Source organism: Schistocerca gregaria, unplaced genomic scaffold (assembly GCF_023897955.1).
Source record: "Schistocerca gregaria isolate iqSchGreg1 unplaced genomic scaffold, iqSchGreg1.2 ptg000180l, whole genome shotgun sequence".
Taxonomy (NCBI): domain Eukaryota; kingdom Metazoa; phylum Arthropoda; class Insecta; order Orthoptera; family Acrididae; genus Schistocerca; species Schistocerca gregaria.
Genome location: NW_026061730.1, coordinates 2,456,967 through 2,479,743, shown reverse-complemented (window position 1 = coordinate 2,479,743; position 22,777 = coordinate 2,456,967). Strand labels below are relative to the sequence as shown.

Genomic DNA, 22,777 nt, shown 5'->3' with positions numbered 1-22,777 from the left:
CCTCGAAATTATTCTTTCCTTTAAGCAGATAAACTGTTTTAGAATGTGAAGAGCTTTATTTTGTTGTAACATAGCTTCAACAAATTTTTATTTTAAATGGTGGACGTCTATTAGTTCGTTTTTAACCCTGCCGGTTGCAAGCCTCGTCAAAACGTTCGCGCGACCTGTGTTGGCGACGTGTTTACAATGGTGGGTTTTTTGCAGATGTGAAGACAAAAGATCCGTTGTAAAAACTATTAAAAACACGCCGCAATGAAGTCCGCGCAATATTTTGTGTTTCTATAAACAATCACCAATCTTGCTGATATTGCATAGTCTTAAATTTCCCATACCTATTTCTCTTTTCTTCTGCAACAGTGGCCTGTTTTGTGCACCAAGGGACAATAGTGCCGTCTCTTATTACCATGTTTGGCATAAATTGTCGATTAGTGGGAAACTACTATTGCAGGATCGCGATTTCTCGCCTTCAAGTCGTATTTTGGTAAGTGGACCATTGCGGATGTGCGCCAGAAATACTCCAGGCGTTTACGTGTGTGTGTGTGGGGGGGGGGGCGGAAGTGCGTCATGTCCTCGCTCTAACAGCATGCGGTTAGCGGTCAGCGGTTAGCTAACATCCCGTTTGTGGTCTGAGCAGCTTCCCGCTTCCGACAGACCGGCTTTGGTCGTCACAGCAACATAGGGCGAGGGAGGCCAGCGGGCGACACGGACAGAGTCCACACAGTACGGGGCCCACTGTAGGGGCCAACCCAAAATCGCTGTAGTGGAGGTACGTGACTGCAGACGACGGTTACCGGTACTTCGATAAGCAGTACAGAAAACGAAAAATAAAATTCAGAATTTTCATCGTTTGCAAGAATAGTGAAACGGAAGGCGCTGCACACTTTCGAATCAGCATCTACCAAAACGTTGAATCCGTCGTCCTTGCCATGGCGGCACTGCGTTCTCTGAAATCTAGACCTAAATTTTGGGCGTGACACGGTCTCTTGCTTCCATGTTGCTAGTGTCACCATGGGCTACATGCAAAATGCCTACAAAGAATCTGAAATAAATTTCCTCTGTTTCGAATAGCTACACCCATTGGTAACGGCTTCATTAAGTTTTAACTGTGTATCTACAGATATAAATAACTAATTTATGAATCTTATACAAGCATATAAGGAGAAGATCAATACGATTAAGTAGACATATAGATATCAGAGTATCAAATTTTACCTGGCCATTATCAGTGCAACGGAGAATACAGAGAATCTGCACTAAGGAAGATATTCGACAATGTAAACTAAATTACTCCAATCCCGACTTCACCTCCACTGTCTAACGGGAAGATCCTCACCGTTCTGGGGAGGCGTGCGTGCCTCAGTGATGCAGACAGCCATACTGCAGCTGCAGCAGCGTGGAGTGGGCATCTATGCACGAGACAGACCAACATGGGGTTCCTGTTCCCCATTTTTCAAGAGTTTCTTTACACCGCCCAACACCAGTTAGTAATGTGTTGAGGGACTTCCAGGCACACCAGCTCTCTTTATCACCAGGAGGTAGTTCTTCTTTTGGTTGTCTCCAGCCTAGAGGAGCAGTCTCTCTTTCTCCAAGTGTCTTAGCCTTTGGTTTGTGATGTTTTTCTTTACATAGACCCTTACAAAACTTTTTCTGGACTTGAAGCGAGACGGTGCTTGAAAATGGCCAAATAATGGGTGAGTGTCAGATGTCCAGGCTCTACGTCACTTCACTGACCCTCACTGCATCTGGACTGAGCAGAGTCGTAAGATGGATAATCAGTACCTTTCTCATGGTCTCCTCACACTCGGCAGTCCCCTCTGCGAGATCCGAATGGCGGATTAGTTTGAAATCTTTTGCCGGAGTGACCGAGCGGTTCTAGGCGCTACAGTCTGCAGCAGCTCGGCCGCTACGGTCGCAGGTTCGAATCCTGCCTCGGGCATGGATGTGTGTGATGCCCTTAGGTTAGTTGGGTTTAAGTAGTTCTAAGTTCTTTGGGACTGATGACCTCAGCAGTTAAGTCCCATAGTACTCAGAGCCATTTCAACCTATTTGAACCGTTTCAACCAAATATTTTGCTAATGCAGTGACAGAGATGGCACTTTTTCAGTTACACGCCACATTTCCTGTGGATGCACATTATGTGTCTTTAATTCAGTGGTTTCATTACCTTCTACATCCTAATGCTGTTGATAACTACTAATTCTTCCATCTTATAGAGGCAGTTTCCCACTCCTAGGATAAGAGAGGGTCCTGAACCACCATCGCCTGTCCACCGTCTTTGGCAAGGCCACTGGCGTAACGAGGCTGACTTGATTTCTTATGCTGGAAGTCTTCAGCTGTCATTGCTGTTGATTTTTATTCAAAAATGAAGCAGAGCCCAGGTTAGAACCAGCGACCCAAGACATTTTATTACTAATAAAAGACACTAACCCACTTTTTTGTAATCTTATTATGGGAGGTTTGAAGGTGCTTAATAAACTAACGGATTTAGCACCTACTGCTTACTTTTTTTTAACAGATTGGAAAGTAATTACCCAGACAGGATTAGATCCTGTGAGCATAAGGTTCGTAGCTAAGTGGTCTACTAATTTAACTTTTTAAAAAAATTTCATAACACATTTTCCATTCAAAAAAGAATAAAACCGTAATTTCAGCTGTTTTCTTTTATCTAATGGGAAACGAGACCAGCAATTTCAAAAGATTTGATAAAGTGTGAATTAATTATACCTGATGGGCGATGACGAGAATACAACAAATACTAGCTAACTCAACGGATACCTTGATGACAAAATACAAGGCTCGACATATTGGCAAATAACCCGCTATACCGTGCAGGCCCACACGTTTCCAGTATGGTTCAAATGGCTCTGAGCACTATGGGACAACTTCTGAGGTCATCAGTCCCCTAGAACTTAGAACTACTTCTGCCTAACTAACTTAAGGACATCACACACATCCATGCCCGAGGCAGGACTCGAACCTGCGACCGTAGCTGTCGCACGATTCCAGACTGTAGCGCCTAGAACCTCTCGGTGACCCCCTTCACATTAGCAAAAGTGTCTCTCTCTGCAGAATATGAGCCACATATAACTAACAGCTATATAAAATTCACGGTCCCGTTTTGACTGGAAATTCAACAGACCAACATCGACAGGCGTATCTAGACTCCCCTGCCAACATTTTTAGCCTAAGAGCGAATTGAGGATGAACGCCGAATGAGGAGCCCAGAACGGTTGAATTACATAATAAGATTATTTATCACAAACATTGATCCGAAACATTATAATCAATCCACTGCTACCATACTGTGTTTATGCCGCAGCAAGCTTGCAATCAAATTTTATTACACACTTATGTCCTGTGTACACTTCTTGGCGATACATTACATACATTAAATTTGCATGGTGAAACCTGAACCATAAATGTTACCAGCGCTCACTCATTCACAGACAACACAAATGCCTGGCATAAGGACAGACCCGTTAACAATCTTTACAACACAAACACATAAAATTGACCGACACAGTATGTCTATTCCCGGACAGGGGAGAAATGTTAATTGAGAGTCGCTTGCCCAGAGTCAGCAGATATATGCGATGCTTCAGTTTCTGTGTTGTTCAGAAATACACTCCTGGAAATGGAAAAAAGAACACGTTGACACCGGTGTGTCAGACCCACTATACTTGCTCCGGACACTGCGAGAGGGCTGTACAAGCAATAATCACACGCACGGTACAGCGGACACACCAGGAACCGCGGTGTTGGCGGTCGAATGGCGCTAGCCGCGCAGCATTTGTCCACCGCCGCCGTCAGTGTCAGCCAATTTGCCGTGGCATACGGAGCTCCATCGGAGTCTTTAACACTGGTAGCATGCCGCGACAGCGTGGACGTGTACCATATGTGCAGTTGACGGACTTTGAGCGAGGGCGTATAGTGGGCATCCTGGAGGCCGGGTGGACGTACCGCCGAATTGCTCAACACGTGGGGCGTGAGGTCTCCACAGTACATCGATGTTGTCGCCAGTGGCCGGCGGAAGGTGCACGTGCCCGTCGACCTGGGACCGGACCGCAGCGACGCACGGATGCACGCCATGACCGTAGGATCCTACGCAGTGCCGTAGGGGACCGCACCGCCACTTTCCAGCAAATTAGGGACACTGTTGCTCCTGTGGTATCGGCGAGGACCATTCGCAACCGTCTCCATGAAGCTGGGCTACGGTCCCGCACACCGTTAGGCCGTCTTCCGCTCACGCCCCAACATCGTGCAGCCCGCCTCCAGTGGTTTTCGCGACAGGCGTGATGGAGGGACGAATGGAGACTTGTCGTCTTCAGCGATGAGAGTCGCTTCTGCCTTGGTGCCAATGATGGTCGTATGCGTGTTTGGCGCCGTGCAGGTGAGCGCCACAATCAGGACTGCATATGACCGAGGCAAACAGGGCCAACACCCGGCATCATGGTGTTGGGAGCGATCTCCTACACTGGCCGTACACCTCTGGTGATCGTCGAGGGGACACTGAATAGTGCACGGTACATCCAAACCGTCATCGAACCCATCGTTCTACCATTCCTAGACCGGCAAGGGAACTTGCTGTTCCAACAGGACAATGCACGTCCGCATGTATCCAGTGCCACCCAACGTGCTCTAGAAGGTGTAAGTCAACTACCCTGGCCAGCAAGATCTCCGGATCTGTCCCCCATTGAGCATGTTTGGGACTGGATGGAGCATCGTCTCACGCGGTCTGCACGACCAGCACGAACGCTGGTCCAACTGAGGCGTCAGGTGGAAATGGCATGCCAAGCGATTCTACAGGACTACATCCAGCATCTCTACGATCGTCTCCATGGGAGAACAGGAGCCTGTATTGCTGCGAAAGATGGATATATACTGTACTAGTGCCTACATTGTGCATGCTCTGTTGCCTGTGTCTATGTGCCTGTGGTTCTGTCAGTGTGATCATGTGATGTATCTGACCCCAGGAATGTGTCAATAAAGTTTCCCCTTCCTGGGACAATGAATTCATGGTGTTCTTATTTCAATTTCCAGGAGTGTACGAAGCAGTGTTTCTGCGGACATGCATGACCGAAAGCACATTGCACTGTACTTCTGAACAACACAGTTAGAGTGTAAGTAGGCTGATTAGGTTTTTATGTTGGCAACGCCACGTAGTGCTTTGTATGTAAATCACTCTCTATGCTGTGTGCAGTCTGTGGCGGGTTGGACTCATTGTTGGAATATTCACATTAGTAGTCTTGTGCAATTAGATGTGAACAGCGCGTAGCGTTGCGCAGTTGGAGGTGAGCCGCCAGCTGTGGTGGATGTGGAGAGAGAGATGCCAGAGTCTTGAGAGGTTAATATAAGCAGACGATCTGGTCGTGGGTGCACCAGAAAAAGGAAATTTATGAAGTTGGATGTCATGAATTTTTATGTATATATGACTTTTGAACACTATTAAGGTAAATACATTGTTACATTGTTTCTTCTCTATCAGAATCTTTCATTTGCTAACTATGCCTATCAGTAGTTAGTGCCTTCAGTAATTAGAATCTGTTATTTATCTGCCAGTATTGAAGCTCGCTGTATTGCAGTAGATCGACTAACGAAGATTTTATTGAGGTAAGTTATTCATGAAAATTATAGGTTATTGATAGTCAGGACCATTCTTTTGTAGGGATTATTGAAAGTCTGATTGCGTTGCGCTAAAAAATATAGTGTGTCAGTTTAGTGATGATCAGAATAAGTAAAGAGAGAAATGTCTGAGTACGTTCCGTTTTACTCAGCTGTCTTTGTATCAAATAACGTAGACATTTACTACCACAGTCATTCATAAATTTTCTAAGGGGACGTTACAAGACTAGTATGGTACTGACTGACGAAAAACTCTCGTCCGAAGCAAAACCTTTGACCAATATTTTAGTCACACCCTTTGTATAGTCGTTCGTAATCTACAGGGCCAGAAATAATGAACAATGTGTTGCAAATTGCCCTGCGAATCAGGATTAAAGCTATGGATGTTAATATCTGTAAATAATGTTTTCAGTTGTAGCTAATGACATAAAGAATTCCAGATACCTGCAACCATTCAGTGTTTAGCTTCTTAGTTTCTGTACTACCACACACTTCGTTCCATTACCTGATTATGATTCCTTGATACCTGAGGATGGATGCTGTCAATCGATTACTTCCATAATTTTCATGACTTCTAATCTGTAAGTCTTCATTATGAACTCGATTACCCATCCTATTTTCAGGATTATTCTGTACAGGCTGCAAGTTGGCGCTTCATCTTTCGCCAAATAAAATACTTCAGAACATTTCTACCAGAATGAAGAATGTCGTCAGAGAATGGTGTTTGTAGCAGCACAACAGAGGATGTAGACAGACTGAATTTCAGGAAATGTAATTAGCATGTTGGGGTTTGGTAGTCGCCCTATGCTGTATGATTGGTTTGAAAACTCAGAAGTCTTTCCTGGACGACTGAATGACTACGATAAAATTTTTTGCTTTGTTGTGAGTAGTCATTCAGCCTTTACACACCGGAAAGAAAACTTAATAGGTACAGTCGTGCTCCAAAGTATCCGAATGACCTGAATTGCAATTTCGCCTGATTCGCATGCAACCCACATAACGCAGCTGTCTAGCAGGTCCTCTAATTGGCCCTCGGTACAGTCGTAGGACTATTGAAAATGATTCCAACAATTCACCACTAGAAAGCACTGCTCTGTATCGCAATAACTCAAGATGTAAAGTAATACCACGATACCACAAATATCAGGGAACACCTTATCACAGATAAGACTGTCCTTAAGGTTTGTAAGCTCACATTTATTACAATAAATGACATACCTGAAATGTTACCACTCTCATTATTACATCAGATGGGTAATGCACCTAGTAAGTTCGTCGTATCCATGATTTCCTCTTCAAAGTAACTTACTGTACTTATTGTCTAACACAAAATTACATTAAAAATTTAAGTTATTCACGAGCAGCTTGTTGAGAATATGTATGAACTTCAAATGACACGACGAACTGTCTCGTTCTGCATATGGATTCAAACCCAGATCATACAGACTAAGCAAAGACTTCATGCCTGACGGAAACTAAAAGTCATTCCTGACTATGCATACACAGAGTGATATACCTCAATTTTAGACAGTATCAGTCAGCAAATATCAACTTTAAATTACAAAACGTAAATATTTTTAACGGACGCATATTCCTACCCAGCATCTATTGTCCTTCTTAACGAACTACAAGAGATGTTAAATATTGCTTTTTCACAACTAACTTACTTGAAATGCCGTGAGGTAAAGCTTTGTGTTGGACAGAGAATCGAACCCAGAACCTAATCGGAATGTTATCGAAGCACAATCAACTGTGACATATAGGATTTTCTCGGCAGTAGCTAGATGTTCTAACTGAAATGAGGAGACGAAACATTAATTTTTTCCTTCCCAGGACTACAACCTGGCACCTTATAGTCTAGAGAAAACGAACGTCAAATATGGGTTTGTTACACCAGCAATGATTTGTGGGCATCTTGGAACTAGAAATAATATTACGGAGAGTTCAGTGCTGACTAGGAATAGAACCCCTAACATATCGTTGTTGACTGCACACAAAGAAACCGGCCGCAGTGGACCTACGGCTCTAGGCGCTGCAGTCCGGAACCGAGGGACTGCTACGGTCACAGGTTCGAATCCTGTGTTGGTCATGAATGTGTGTGATGTCCTTAGGTTAGTTAGGTTTAAGAAGTTCTAGGGGACTGATGACCTCAGAAGTTAAGTCCCATAGTGCTCAGGGCCATTTGAACCATTTTATTTGACCGTACATAGCGTTTGTTTCGTCATTTGAAATAAATAACTGGCATAAGAAAGGTTACTGGTGATAGAGTTCTACGAGTCGCGACTCCTGACTTTATTGTGGTTCAACCTAACGTCTACATGGCAGAGAAGGAATATCATGATTAACATGAATTTCAGACCACAATGCCATTATACCTTCTTCACTTGGCGTAGCCAGAAGAGAATAGAATTTGTCTCACCTTATCAAACATCATCAGCAGAAGCTGGAATCGATCTCACACCATAAGTATATGAACCTATCATCAATACAACAGACCACCAATCCTCTTCTCTGTGACTCATTTTTCTATCATAACAACGTTGCTCCACACTTAATGAGAATTTTGATGGACAGGCTCCCTGTAGTGGTTTGCAGCATGTTCAGTACATTCATTTACTTGGTTGACCAAATTGCCATGGACTAACTGCCTCGGCTACCTAGTGCATACATTCGACTCTATTTTATAATCACGAAAATAAAATCACGTACCTGCCACCTACACAAAACTGCCAACAGTGCAGGATGCAGAAACGTTGTGCAGTGCAAAAGAAAAGCTGTAACTGCCTGCCTCTCAGAAGTCTATATCCGAACATATGTATTAGCTCAAAGCACTGTGGAATGCGAAACTTCTGGGGAAATTGTTGTTGACTTCTGGACGCGCTTTAGCTATGTGTCAGCTCATATCGTAACGGTAAACGTCGCGAGTTCGAATACATTCACTGCTACATTTTTTAAATGCAATTCTGCTGTCTGCTTAAGTTATCAATCTAATGGAATTTTGAACATAATTCCCTTCACTTCTCAAACCAAAATAGTCGCATGTGGAAAAAGGGCTAACTTCTGTGACATTTTGTTCTTTGCAGGTTTAATAGAAGGCCAGGCAGAATATGCATCTCGAAACTTTTGTATTATCTATGGGGAGAGCGCATCATGTCAAAATACATCAGAAAAGTATTTTCTAGTTTAGCTGTCGTGTTGTAGTGGTATTTTCTTCTTCATCAAACCTTTTTTGACAGCTTTAACTCAGAACAAGTTTTCTACATGCATATAATCAATAAACTGCATGTGCATTGTCAGACTGTTATAGATAACATCAGAGAATTCGAATATATCGTTGATGATTAATTTCCCTCTCATGTTTTCCATTCTTTTAACAACACTAAAAGAAACCTTACGAAAATTGTGCACTGTATTATTGACAATGAAATAAAACTACCAATGATAACCTTGCGACGAAAGTCTGTTTCAATAAAAGTGAGTGTACACAAGCGTGCCTCTATCGGCACGAATTAGTAAAATACTAGTCACTTAGATTTCGATTTTGTCTGTATTTGATTGGTATGCTGTGTCATACTCAAGTGATATGCAAATGTGGTATTTCATAAGTAAAGTTATGTATTCCTAGAAACCCAAAATTTGTTTGTCAGCAGCGGAAAGAGGCGTTACCTGTTGTGCAGCATCGTAAGTTTTTCACCATTGCACTATGAACCGAAAGTATTTTCTTCAGATTTCTTTACCGATGTTTGATCTGACTGTTTGTAGCTCTTTCACAGAATGGATAAAAACATTACAGTCCTCAAGACTGGAACTACAAACCATAAAAGACGCTTTTTCTCAGGTCAGCACATAACCACAGTGCTAGGGAAGAGACATGTCTTTTGGTTTCCACTTACGAGACCAATAGTGGCTACAACTCGTAAACAATTATTTAAAGTACGAGATTAGTTGCGATTTCCACTTGCAACGACTTTCCTGGGCAGAAAACCGTAAATTTACGATCTTTTGTTAACCTCAAGCGATAATAACTCAGACTATTCAATGGAAATGAGAGGAAAAATCAAGTGAACTTTGAGGCTTAATTCTGTGCACACCAGGAAGTAACTCGTCGATCACAGAGTTGCCAAACATACCTTGCCTTGTTGCCAAATCTCAGTTACATTACCAGCAGGTAGAAGACGAACCAATGTGATTCTACAGTGGGCTGGGAAGTGACCAGAGCTGGCGTCTCTAAGTCGTGGCTGCTACGGCCTGGAATACGTAATCCGTCTGATTCACATTTCTGTAACTAGGTTTAGGGATTGGAGCGTAGTTACTAATATTACTCAGAACTCACTGCAAACAAAGCATCATAAAACAGTAACTCTCATAGTTGTTTTTATATTTCTTTCGTAAGTGTACTAAAAACTTAGAAACACATTGACAGATGTTCTCGGCCAAGAAATCTCATGCTAAAATATTGTTGAAACAAACTGTTATTACTAATGTGACAGAAAGCGAAATATTTTGTAGATTCGCTTGAAATACACTCATTCCTTCAGCACCGAGAGGAAAGGGCCGATTAAAATTTTTTCGACACATGCTTTCGGTTGCCAGTCGTCGTATTGGTTAGTCTCGCGTTTAACCTAATGACTACAGTCGCAGTCAAGAATGAAGTACTCAGACTGCAGTCAAAACTTCCTCCAGGAGGTGTTTCAATCTACAATGTTGCCAGATCGATCACATTTCCGGACATAGAATTCTGAAGGGAGCACAACTGTATTGTCTACATTACACGAACGAATCGGTGGTCCATTTTTTTGGTCTAAGACTGTATCTACAACACATATTGCACACTGAAGACCCACAAGAATTAAAAACGACAAAACTACAATCCTGGAAACTGAAATAAGAACACCGTGAATTCATTGTCCCAGGAAGGGGAAACTTTATTGACACATTCCTGGGGTCAGATACATCACATGATCACACTGACAGAACCACAGGCACATAGACACAGGCAACAGAGCATGAACAATGTCGGCACTAGTACAGTGTATATCCACCTTTCGCAGCAATGCAGGCTCCTATTCTCCCATGGAGACGATCGTAGAGATGCTGGATGTAGTCCTGTGGAACGGCTTGCCATGCCATTTCCACCTGGCGCCTCAGTTGGACCAGCGTTCGTGCTGGACGTGCAGACCGCGTGAGACGACGCTTCATCCAGTCCCAAACATGCTCAATGGGGGACAGATCCGGAGATCTTGCTGGCCAGCGTAGTTGAGTTACACCTTCTAGAGCACGTTGGGTGGCACTGGATACATGCGGACGTGCATTGTCCTGTTGGAACAGCAAGTTCCCTTGCCGGTCTAGGAATGGTAGAACGATGGGTTCGATGACGGTTTGGATGTACCGTGCACTATTCAGTGTCCCCTCGACGATCACCAGAGGTGTACGGCCAGTGTAGAACATCGCTCCCCACACCATGATGCCGGGTGTTGGCCCTGTGTGCCTCGGTCGTATGCAGTCCTGATTGTGGCGCTCACCTGCACGGCGCCAAACACGCATACGACCATCATTGGTACGAAGGCAGAGGCGACTCTCATCGCTGAAGACGACACGTCTCCATTCGTCCCTCCATTCACGCCTGTCGCGACACCACTGGAGGTGGGCTGCACGATGCCTAACGGTGTGAGGGACCGTAGCCCAGCTTCATGGAGACGGTTGCGAATGGTCCTCGCCGATACCCCAGGATCAACAGTATCCCTAATTTGCTGGAAAGTGGCGGTGCGTTCCCCTGCGGCAGTGCGTAGGATCCTACGGTCTTGGCATGCATCCGTGTGTCGCTGCGGTCCGGTCCCAGGTCGACGGGCACGTGCACCTTCCGCCGACCACTGGCGACAACATCGATGTACTGTGGAGACCTCACGCCCCACGTGTTGAGCAATTCGGCGGTACGTCCACCCGGCCTCCAGGATGCCCACTATACGGCCTCGCTCAAAGTCCGTCAACTGCACATAGGGTTCACGTCCACGCTGTCGCGGCATGCTACCAGTGTTAAAGACTCCGATGGAGCTCCGTATGCCACGGCAAACTGGCTGACACTGACGGCGGCGGTGCACAAATGCTGCGCAGCTAGCGCCATTCGACGGCCAACACCGCGGTTCCTGGTGTGTCCGCTGTGCCGTGCATGTGATCATTGCTTGTACAGCCCTCTCGCAGTGTCCGGAGCAAGTATGGTGGGTCTGACACACCGGTGTCAATGTGTTCTTTTTTCCATTTCCAGGAGTGTAGCTTATGAGAGCAACGGTAGCTACAGCATTTGAAGTATTCATGGTATTGTGTAAGTGTGTGTAAATGCCTTCAAATGCCCACTCAAGGAAGACAAGGATACACAGTGTAGCTTCAATATTATAAATACCCCTTAGTTTTGTGGATGAACTCGGACTTTGCTTGATAATCATTTTGAATATTTAGCAGTACTGTATCCATTGGTGTTAAACTCGTTTTTAACCAATGATTTCCACAGATACAGTAACACTACTTGTGATACCACTTAGGCAAAATACTTACGCATTGCTGTCAGACGAAAAGATCAACCTGACACAAACTGTGGGAAGTTTTTTTACCAACCTTTGTACCTGGATAAAGAGCTTTTCCTATTTGAGATAGCTGTGAAAGTTGCTGCATAAGATGATTTAAGAAGGAACTAAATTCCTTCAGCTACGACAATGTTTATTGAAATCGTCCTAACGATGCTAAATCGTGGTTTGTGAATCGTTTACTGGCCGTACTCTGCCGCATTTCTCTGATTGGAAGGCAAAAAAAAAAGAGCTTACTGACAAATTTCACAGAAGAAGAAAGTGGACGAGAAGTCTCCCGCTGGAAGGTCATGTTGTTTTATTTAAATGATTACAGAATCAGGTAAAACGAACAGTGAGGCTGTCAGTATAAGCACATTACTGTTGTCAGTATGATGCACTGCCCAGGGTCTGTAATGATAAAGGGCCTGTTTAGGTCAGGCATATTGTATACAGAAGTGGAAGAGAGAGCACCACTAAATTCTACAATCCGAATTGATTGAATACACACAGAAATTACTGTTTCAGTGTACTAATGGAGCCAAATAAGTGAATTGCGTATTTTCCGGTGCGAAAGAGCACTGGCAAACAGTCTTCGCTACATTAGGTTACTTACACTGTTGTCACTCTGAGCTAGAATTTATGGTCAGTGACTAAGCGTAAGGTCAATGAGTCGGATGAAGGTTTTGCAACTGTGAAATATTATCCTACATTATAGAAGTGAATATTAAATTTGAACAAATATCACGAAAATTTTGAACCTGGATAGCGGCAGACTGCTCCTAAGTCGGGGATATTAATGCAGTTCCACTAAGTCCGTATTTGGTATCAATATTGTTCAGCTGCAAGTTAACGGTAACTACTCTGCCAAATGAGACTTGCAACATTATTATACGTTATTTAGCCCCGACCCTCGGGCTCCGTGCTGTAAACACTGCTAAGTCAACAGTGTTTTTGCGTTGTCGCTCTCTTTCTGCCCCTTGTGAGCCTACTGGCGTTGCTACTTTCAGGGCTGGTATCAAGCTGGCTTTATACGCTACTGCGTGCCTAGTGGTTCCAAAGATCTACGGCCGCAACCTACCACAGCGCCTGGACAACATATGAAGTTAAATGTCAATTTCTTGAAGAGTAACTAGCGCTGTGGGACCACGTCTGGGGGCGTCGGCATTTACACAAGGCTCTCCCCTTATAGTTTATTTCATGTAACAATATCTCTTCTAGTTTCGTCTGCCCACAGCATCACCTCTACTTCCGTGCCTTGTAGGTCATGTCCTCCTTTCTCACAGCTTCAAGATAACATCACAGTAGTATGGAAAATTAATATACACTCCTGGAAATAGAAAAACGAACACATTGACACCGGTGTGTCAGACCCACCATACTTCCTCCGGACACTGCGAGAGGGCTGTACAAGCAATGATCACACGCACGGCACAGCGGACACACCAGGAACCGCGGTGTTGGCCGTCGAATGGCGCTAGCTGCGCAGCATTTGTGCACCGCCGCCGTCAGTGTGAGCCAATTTGCCGTGGCATACGGAGCTCCATCGCAGTCTTTAACACTGGTAGCATGCCGCGACAGCGTGAACGTGAACCCTATGTGCAGTTGACGGACTTTGAGCGAGGGCGTATAGTGGGCATGCGTGAGGCCGGATGGACGAAACCGCCGAATTGCTCAACACGTGGGGCGTGAGGTCTCCACAGTACATCGATGTTGTCGCCAGTGGTCGGCGGAAGGTGCACGTGCCCGTCGACCTGGGACCGGACCGCAGCGACGCACGGATGCACGCCATGACCGTAGGATCCTACGCACTGCCGTAGGGGACCGCACCGCCACGTCCCAGCAAATTAGTGACACTGTTGCTCCTGGGTATCGGCGAGGACCATTCGCAACCGTCTCCATGAAGCTGGGCTACGGTCCCACACACCGTTAGGCCGTCTTCCGCTCACGCCCCAACATCGTACAGCCCGTCTCCAGTGGTCTCGCGACAGGCATGAATGGAGGGACGAATGGAGACGTGTCGCTTCAGCGATGAGAGTCGCTTATGCCTTCGTACCAATGATGGTCGTATGCGTGTTTGGCGCCGTGCAGGTGAGCGCCACAATCAGGACTGCATACGACAGAGGCACACAGGGCTAACACCCGGCATCATGGTGTTGGGAGCGACCTCCTACACTGGCCGTACACCTCTGGTGATCGTCGAGGGGACACTGAATAGTGCACGGTACATCCAAACCGTCATCGAACCCATCGTTCTACCATTCCTAGACCGGCAAGGGAACTTGCTGTTCCAACAGGACAATGCACGTCCGCATGTATCCAGTGCCACCCAACGTGCTCTAGAAGGTGTAAGTCAACTACCCTGGCCAGCAAGATCTCCGGATCTGTCCCCCATTGAGCATGTTTGGGACTGGATGAAGCGTCGTCTCACGCGGTCTGCACGTCCAGCACGAACGCTGGTCCAACTGAGGCGCCAGGTGGAAATGGCAATGCAAGCCATTCCACAGGACTACATCCAGCACCTCTACGATCGTCTCCATGGGAGAATAGGAGCCTGCATTGCTGCCAAAGGTGGATATACACTGTACTAGTGCCGACATTGTGCATGCTCTGTTGCCTGTGTCCATGAGCCTGTGGTTCTGTCAGTGTGATCATGTGATGTATCTGACCCAAGGAATATGTCAATAAAGTTTCCCCTTCCTGGGACAATGAATTCACGGTGTTCTTATTTCTATTTCCAGGAGTGTATTTCACTTCCCCTTGTGGAAGAAATAAGTTGACAATCAATTGCTAAAAAAATTGTAAACTGGCATCTGTTGTGCTTAAAATATCCTACCTCTAGAAATGATATTAATTATATCCATTTTTTTGCTAAACCTTCAGTCTATAAACAGTCTCTTAGTGTCTTCTCACAACACAAAACACTTTTCACTGCGCACATAGTTTGGGGCGGCGGGTGGAAATAGTTGCTAATGAATTGAATAACGACAAAAATGTTTTGTTTGTCTTTCCCGGTACATGCACCATTCGTGGGGCGGCGGGTGGAAATATTGTTATTAAAATGTTCCTATGATTTATTTAATGCTGTTGTTTGCCATTCTCAACACTGGCTCCCTAACTACAGTATTGGCAACAAGAAAGTGATTAGCAAAACATGAAGACTGTAATTAGAATTCCTGGTGCCCACTTCATCTGAGAAATACACTTATAGCTACAGCCTATAGCTCTGAGGAATTAGGATATTGTCTGGGATTCATAATCAAAAACGATTCACTCTAAAATGTTCACTATATTCTGAAAGTCACAGACCAAAAAGAATCCACACAATCCAACTACCAGAGAAGTTCAGAATCAAATGCACTAATGCAACTATAACTGTTCAAATTAAATGTTTAAGTGAATGCTCGCCATAATTTGATGATAATGTTCATCAAACGTCACGCTAAATAATGGTCGAATGTCTGTCCCGCGGCGGCACGCAGCAATACGACATACGCAAACTAAAGATAGATCATTAAAATAATCCCAGAATTAACACTTCACTCGAAAACGATTTCATGGTTACGTGTATCCCGAGTAACTTATTACGGCACCCGAGGCTGTTTATAGCAATGATACCGAAGCGACGTGACTCCCGGCACAGATGGTGCACTGATCAGCGTCTGGAGAGAACTGGGGCCTTTTTTTCTCGCTCAGCGTTCTTATATATAAAGCCGCGGTGCGGACGGCTGAGGGAACGCCTGATTAAATCCGCTCTCCCGACTAACCGCTGGGCTCGTAATGCACCACTTTAAGTTATCAAATAAATCATTACTTCCTTTGCTGATGGCAGATGAAGCTCTCAATTTAAATGTGCAATCAGCACACACGTAAGTAACCATAATAAATGTCTGACATGGCTCAGTCAAATATTTTGGGCGTGAGAATTAATTTAATTACACTACACGTAGGAGACGAGCTCTGAACTTGCCCTTTGGAGATACGCTATCGCTATAGTTTTATAGTTGTTCTGTTGAAACGTCTCACATCTTTATGATTATAGCCCATCTCCCTTTCATTTAAATTTAAACATCCTAGCTTTATTTATTCGTCTACTTAATCTATCGTGCTTCCTTAATTCTTAAGACAAAAACCAGAAAATCATGAATTTCAACAAAGATTTTAATTTATGAGATCCAGAATACTATTTCTACTAAATTATTATGCAAAAGGAATCTAAATATAAATTTTTAAGTTTCTAGCTCTTTTCTGTTGTGCCAATGATTTTTACAGAAAAACGTCCTAATTTCGAAAATGGTTCAAGTTATTGAACTGATAGTCAACACACATTGATTTAGTGTTACTTCTGACATGCTAGAATGCTGGCTGGTACACAATGGAAAGACTGATATGAATTTTATACAGCGAGAGTAGGCTGCTTCACTACAATAGGTCATCGCTATAAAATGGTTCTCTTTCGTTAAATGTACTTTACATGAAAACATCGTTGTCACAGATTGTTTTACAAAATATTCACCTTAAAAATACATCACATGTACATATACATCCAAAATATAATACATTTACTTACTTAATTGCTATCTTTGGTTAACTGTTTTTCTTTATTCCAAAACTTCTTTTTTCATCAGAGATACACAAAAAACAGAAGTTGAATGTTACATTTAATATATGCAATGTCAAAACAGTATACATTTTTACATTATTCAGTTTACATAGAGTGACATGAATCACAATATTGGTTTATTATGTACTCAGGGGGTTTTGTTCAGTGTCTTTTTTTTAATCTATGATCCCTACATGGAACTGGCATCGGTAGCCGGATATTTCCTTCATTTTGTGCTGAAGTAGCAGAGTCCTCATTTCGCTCGTCACTACTTCGACTGTTGTTTTGGAGGGGTCGTCTACTCCGGATTCGTGTTATTTCTGATCGTTCGCACATATTTACTATTGTTGTTTGCACACATATTCGGCCACAACAATTATCTCCAACGCCTTTCCACAGTATTTGAAACAATCTCGGAAACATTTGCAATTTTGGTACAAACAACATTTAAACAAAATAGTCATAATACAACCCCTAGGTAAGACCAGAACGAATAATGATACCAAGAGATTTCCAAGAAACAGTCAACCCTTCCTCTTTTGGGGCAATGAACAACCATTGATCCTGACTCAAGGGAATCCATATACACTTATTCAATTTCACACACTTTTGAATGCAATCGCTAGGAATTTTCCTTATGGGTTGCAAAATTCTACCTTCACCCGTTTCCTGATCGTACGTGGACATTAAAACAAACTTTTGTTAAAAAAATTTTCGAACACGATCTATTTCCTTACACAGTGTAGAACCGCGCGACCCCTACGACCGCAGGTGCGAATCCTGCATCAGGCATCGATGTGTATGATGTCTTTAGGTTAGTTAGATTTAAGTAGTTCTAAGTTCTAGGAGACTAATGACCTCAGATGTTAAGTTCCATAGTGCTCAGAGCCATTTGAACCATTTCTTGACTTCTTGTTATCAAAGGCCTGGGGGATCAACTTTAACGTTTTGCTTATTGAAATACTAGCCATAGCCAGTCCGCTTTCAGTATCGCCACAGTTAAGGGTCGTCATGACTCACTGTGTCTGCAATGCGACGTGTTGAGTAGCTGGCGCTGCGCTGTTCTGGTACGTACAGATGCGTGCCGACGTTGCTGTCTCCGGAGCCGAGTTGCCATCGCCTTTCTGGCGCTGCGCCATCTCGGGCAGGGCGTGGCGTCGCGTAGCCCGCAGCCGCTGAAGCCGCTGCTGAAGGTGACTGCTGACGCCTGAAGGACGCGTCTCCGTGCTGTCCTGGCTCGGGTCGTGGGTGCGATGCCCTGCCGGTCCTCCCAGGACCGCGACAAGGCCCCGTCTCGTTGGCGCTTCGCTGCCCCCGCGACGTCCGCGGTGTCACAGTCGTGAAGACAGGCTGCCCTGGCCCCGTCTTCCAGCGTCCGGCTTCCACGTCCGGCCTCTTCTTTCTTCTGTTCTTATCGCTCCGTCTGCTCTCACTGGAGTGCCAGTGCTGCGTCTAACAGAGTCTCAAAGCCGTGAGTCCTGTCAAGACCTCGGGATGAGAAGGAATGATGTGTCTACCTATCTCAAAATTCAGTTAAACCGAAAATAACCCCACAACTGGCACAAAAATAATGTTCCTATGTCATATCCAGACATAGGTGGGAGAGGGAGCAAGTGGATTACTGGTCAGTCTGCGCTCCCGAGCGGTACAGAGTAGAAGGGAGAAGGACAATTCACAGTGAAGGTATTTATTGTTTTCTTCTATCTGAGCCAACACTGGTACAGGCATTTACTAGAAATGCAGGTGGTGAGACTCGGTAGGTAGTTCGTTGTGGAGACTCTTGGACAAACAGGGTTTTCAAATAGTTGTTTATTCCAGACAGGACTAACTAATACACTGGTGGCTAATTCTAGGGTTAATAAAAAAGGATGCATAACACTGTTTCAAGAGATCAGTGTATAAGTCAGAAGTCCTAGGGGTGGGTGCTATCCACAGTAGCAGACACTAGCAGCATTTTAAGGCAACAACTTAATTGCAAAGTTCACTGAGGCACTTCAAGTGAGAGAGAAAACTAACGAGGGGCTGGAATGAGGTTGGAATAGATGGGCGCGGATTCGGCGCCCAGATCGTCTGACTGAGAATCCCGCCAAAATGCGGAATCTAAGGGATTTGAGGACACTGTTTTTCCCACTTAAAGCAACCTAGCCAATCCCGTAGGTCTCTTGTAGGTGCCTGCCAATCACGGTTTAGTTAGGTCCCCTATCTTGCTCCTATGGCGGGGACGTTATTGCAGTTGCACTAACTAAGTCCGTATTTGGTATCAACATTGTTCAGCTGAAAGCTAAACGTAACTGCTCTGCCAAATAAGACTCGCAACATTATTATCCGTCATTTAGCCCCGCCCCTCGGGTTCCACCGAGTAGGGTCTGCAAGGTCAACAGTTTCTTTTTTTTGCGTTTTCGTTCTCTTTATAACCCTTGTGAGCCTACTGACGTTGCTGTTCTCAGGGCTGGTATCATGCTGGCTTCATACGCTACTACGTGAATGTTGGTTACAAAGTTCTGCGGTCGCAACCTATCACAGCGTCTGGACTACATATAAAGTTACATGTTAATTCCTTGAAGAGTCACTAACACCCTGGGACCGCTTCTGGGAGCGTCTGAATTTTCGCAAGGGTCTCCCCTTACGGTTTACTTCATGTAACAATATCCCTCCCAGTTTAGTCTGCCCTCTGCATCGTCTCTACTTCCGCGCCTTGGAACGCCTGTCCTTTCTCACAGCTTCGAGATAACGCTACAACAGCAAGGAATAGTCAATATATTACAAATTGTTAAAAGTGGGTACTAATATTTTGTGGTCAGAATAGTGCCAGCGTTCTTTGGAGGAATGAAAAAAGGTTTTAACATCGAGTCCGATATTGGTATTTCCGGATTTTAACACAGAATTTATTTATCGTGTGCTGCATGAAGCCATACACTGGAATTTGTGTTGCCACAAGAAATAGAAGCCATAGAACATCCGGAAACCAGTGCATCAAGGCAACTAAATTTTTTGGAAATATATTATTCGACAATGTAGAGAGAGATGTTAAGCCTTATTTATGCAACAACATTTTTCAAATGTTATCTGTACAGTAAAAAGTTTACAGTAATAACGAATCATGCGGCATTAAAATGGCTGTTAGGATTAAAGAATACTTCCAGTAGATTGTCAGATTGGACTGTAAGACTAAGTGAATTTGATTTTGATGTTATGCATAAAACTTGGGAAGAACCACAGAAATGTGGGCAGCTTAGGTAGAAAAGTAGCAGTATTGCATACTGGGGGTAATAAGCTTATGGATGGCAAGTTCCACAAACAGCGGATGAAGAATTAAGCAGTATTTTAAAAAGTCATAATTTTGTATGGAGGATGGGATCCTATGCAGAGAAACCAAGTTGGGGCCGCAAAAGAAGCTAAGGAATAGAGTGCTACAAGAAGATCATAATCACATATTAGTCGGTCATAGAGGTTGCAGATCGACCAGCAGAAGAGTAGTGGAAAAGTAGTGATAGAGGAACAGGCAGACAGACGTTTCGGAACTGCATACAGTGCACACTGAGAGCGAATTTGTGTCCAACGAGAGTTACTGAAGCATAAGGTTTTTCTGGGGATTGATGTTTTAGGTTCATTTAATAAAACACCTGCAGGGAATAAGTACGTACTCACAATCATAAATCAGTTTTCACTACACTTGGAAACGGCCACAATGCCAAACGTGTAGACCGAAACAGTGGCACAAGCTCTTTTGAGTAATAGGATATTGAATTTTGGATTGCCTGGAACAATAACAACAGACGCAGGGAACGAACTCCATGTCAGATCTATTCAAGGATTTGCGTAAGTTACTAAATGTGAAGAAGCTAAGAATGAGCTCTCGCCATCGACAAGTCAATGGAAGAAGTGAAAGAGTGCATAGGACGATCAGGAACATGCTTGGATACTGCAATGACTCACATCAAACCAACTAGAATGTCTATTTGGAGTACATCGTCTCCATCTACAATTTAAAGCAGCATACGAATCCAGGATTATGGTTATATGAAATAGCATATGGAGGTAAAACGACATCACCATTTGACGTATTGAAAGCGAAGAAAGGGAAGACTAGAGAGTCATACAGAGAGAATGTCACAGTATAAGTTTGATCCGCGGGTGACGCTGTCAACTTCATATACGCCTAAGGGAAAGACAAAGAAGTTTTTTTGCAAAGTATCAGCGGCCATACCAAGTGATAGGCACTCCGTCACCAGTAAACGTATATATTCAGTTGTCGAGGAGGCCGATAATTGTGTGTGCAGAGCGGTTGAAAGCTTTTCGAGAGAGTGCGGAAGTTAAATCAGGGATAGGAATGTGAACCAAAAAGGGAGAGTGAGGCGAAAGGTATCAGAAGAGGAAAAAAGAAGTTGTGAAAGAAACAGTAATGAGGAACCTGTATAGATTAAGCCCTAGGAAACAGAGATTAACTTTTTTTTAAGGTTATGTATACATTCAGTGCACATAGTAGGAGCAGCAAAGAATTAAAGGAGGAGGGTATTAATAGATACTCCTTCTCATAGACGAGATTTAGAGAAGGATTTATTGAATAAGACACGACTACTACAACTCACCTGGAAAGTAAAGCAGTATGCCAGAGCTGCAGAAGAGGCACTTAATCAAAATACCAGGGAACTACAAATTGAACTAGAAGTCTTTCATAGGGATGTACCAATGACAAAGTGCTAGCAGTTCGTAGGAGTTGGTGTTTGGGAAGCACAGGGGAAAGGGAGAGAAATATAGGAGGCTATGTAGCAGGCTGTAATGGGTCAGTTAGGGGTAAATATGCTGTCGGTAGAGCAGTATTTAAAGGGTCTAATAAAAGTAAAGAAGGAACTACAACCGTAGTTGAGGTTCGTTTTAGAATCCAAGCGCAAAATCTCACTCTTTTATTTCAAGATGAACACAGCATCAGTGAGAACGGATGAAGCGAAATTTTATATTTCCGTTTCTATACCAGTAACAGGGACACAAACACATTGTTGGTGCTACATAGTTCATGCAAATCCTGTAACGTGGAGAACATTGAAGAAATTTGTAAGAGTAAAAACGCAGCAACTGCTGTTTATTACAAACAAAAGATAAGAATTTTTGAAAATGTGAACGATATTCCTCCACTTATGGCGCCTGATATATATATTTCGAAAGAAAAACATCCAAAAAACGGCAAGAACATCACATCATAATGATTCCAGTAATGAACATTTACTTAGATCAAGGACTATGGTATGAAGACTAGTATCTCCAAAACGAAAGTAATGTCAGTGGGAAAGAAATATAAACGAAGTGAGTGCCAAATAGGAGCAACAAAGTTAGAACAGGTGGACGGTTTCTAGTGCTTAGGATGCATATTCTCACATGATGGCAACATAGTGAAAGAACTGGAAGCTAGGTGTAGCAAACCTAATGCAGTGAGCGCTCAGCTACGATTTACTCTGTTCTGCAAGAAGGAAGTCAGTACCAAGACTAAGTTATCTGTCCACCGTCAATCTTTCGACCAACTTTGTTGTATGGGAGCGAAAGCTGGGTGGATTCAGGTTACCTTATCAACAAGGTTGATGATACGGATATGAAAGTAGCTAGGATGATTGCAGGTACTAGTACATGGGAACAATGGCAGGAGGGTGTCCACAATGAGGAAATCAAAGAAAAACTGGAATGAACTCTATAGATGTAGCAAGGGCAAACAGGGTTAGATGGTGGGGTCATGTTACACCCCATGGGAGAACCAACGTTACCCAAGAGACTCATGGTTTCAGCAGTAGAGGTTAGGATGAGTCGGGGCAGACCAAGAAGGTACCTGGATTCGGTTAAGAATGATTTTGAAGTAATAGGTTTAACATCAGAAGAGCCGCCAATGTTAGCACCGAATGGGGGACCATGGAGGAATTTTATACGGGGGCTATGCTCCAGACTGAACGCTGAGAGACATAATCAGTCTTAAATGATGATGATGGTGATGATGATGATGATGAGATTT

At 43.9% G+C, this 22,777-nt stretch overlaps 1 protein-coding gene across 1 annotated transcript in view; it reads right to left on the bottom strand.

The window, feature by feature from the left end:
- Positions 1-22,777, bottom strand: part of LOC126302892 (uncharacterized) — a 223,198-nt gene that overhangs the window by 124,415 nt on the left and 76,006 nt on the right. The window contains exon 2 of the mRNA XM_049991748.1: positions 17,803-18,228. Within this exon, the coding sequence (XP_049847705.1) occupies positions 17,803-18,228 (426 nt within the window). The remainder of the gene's footprint in view (positions 1-17,802; positions 18,229-22,777) is intronic.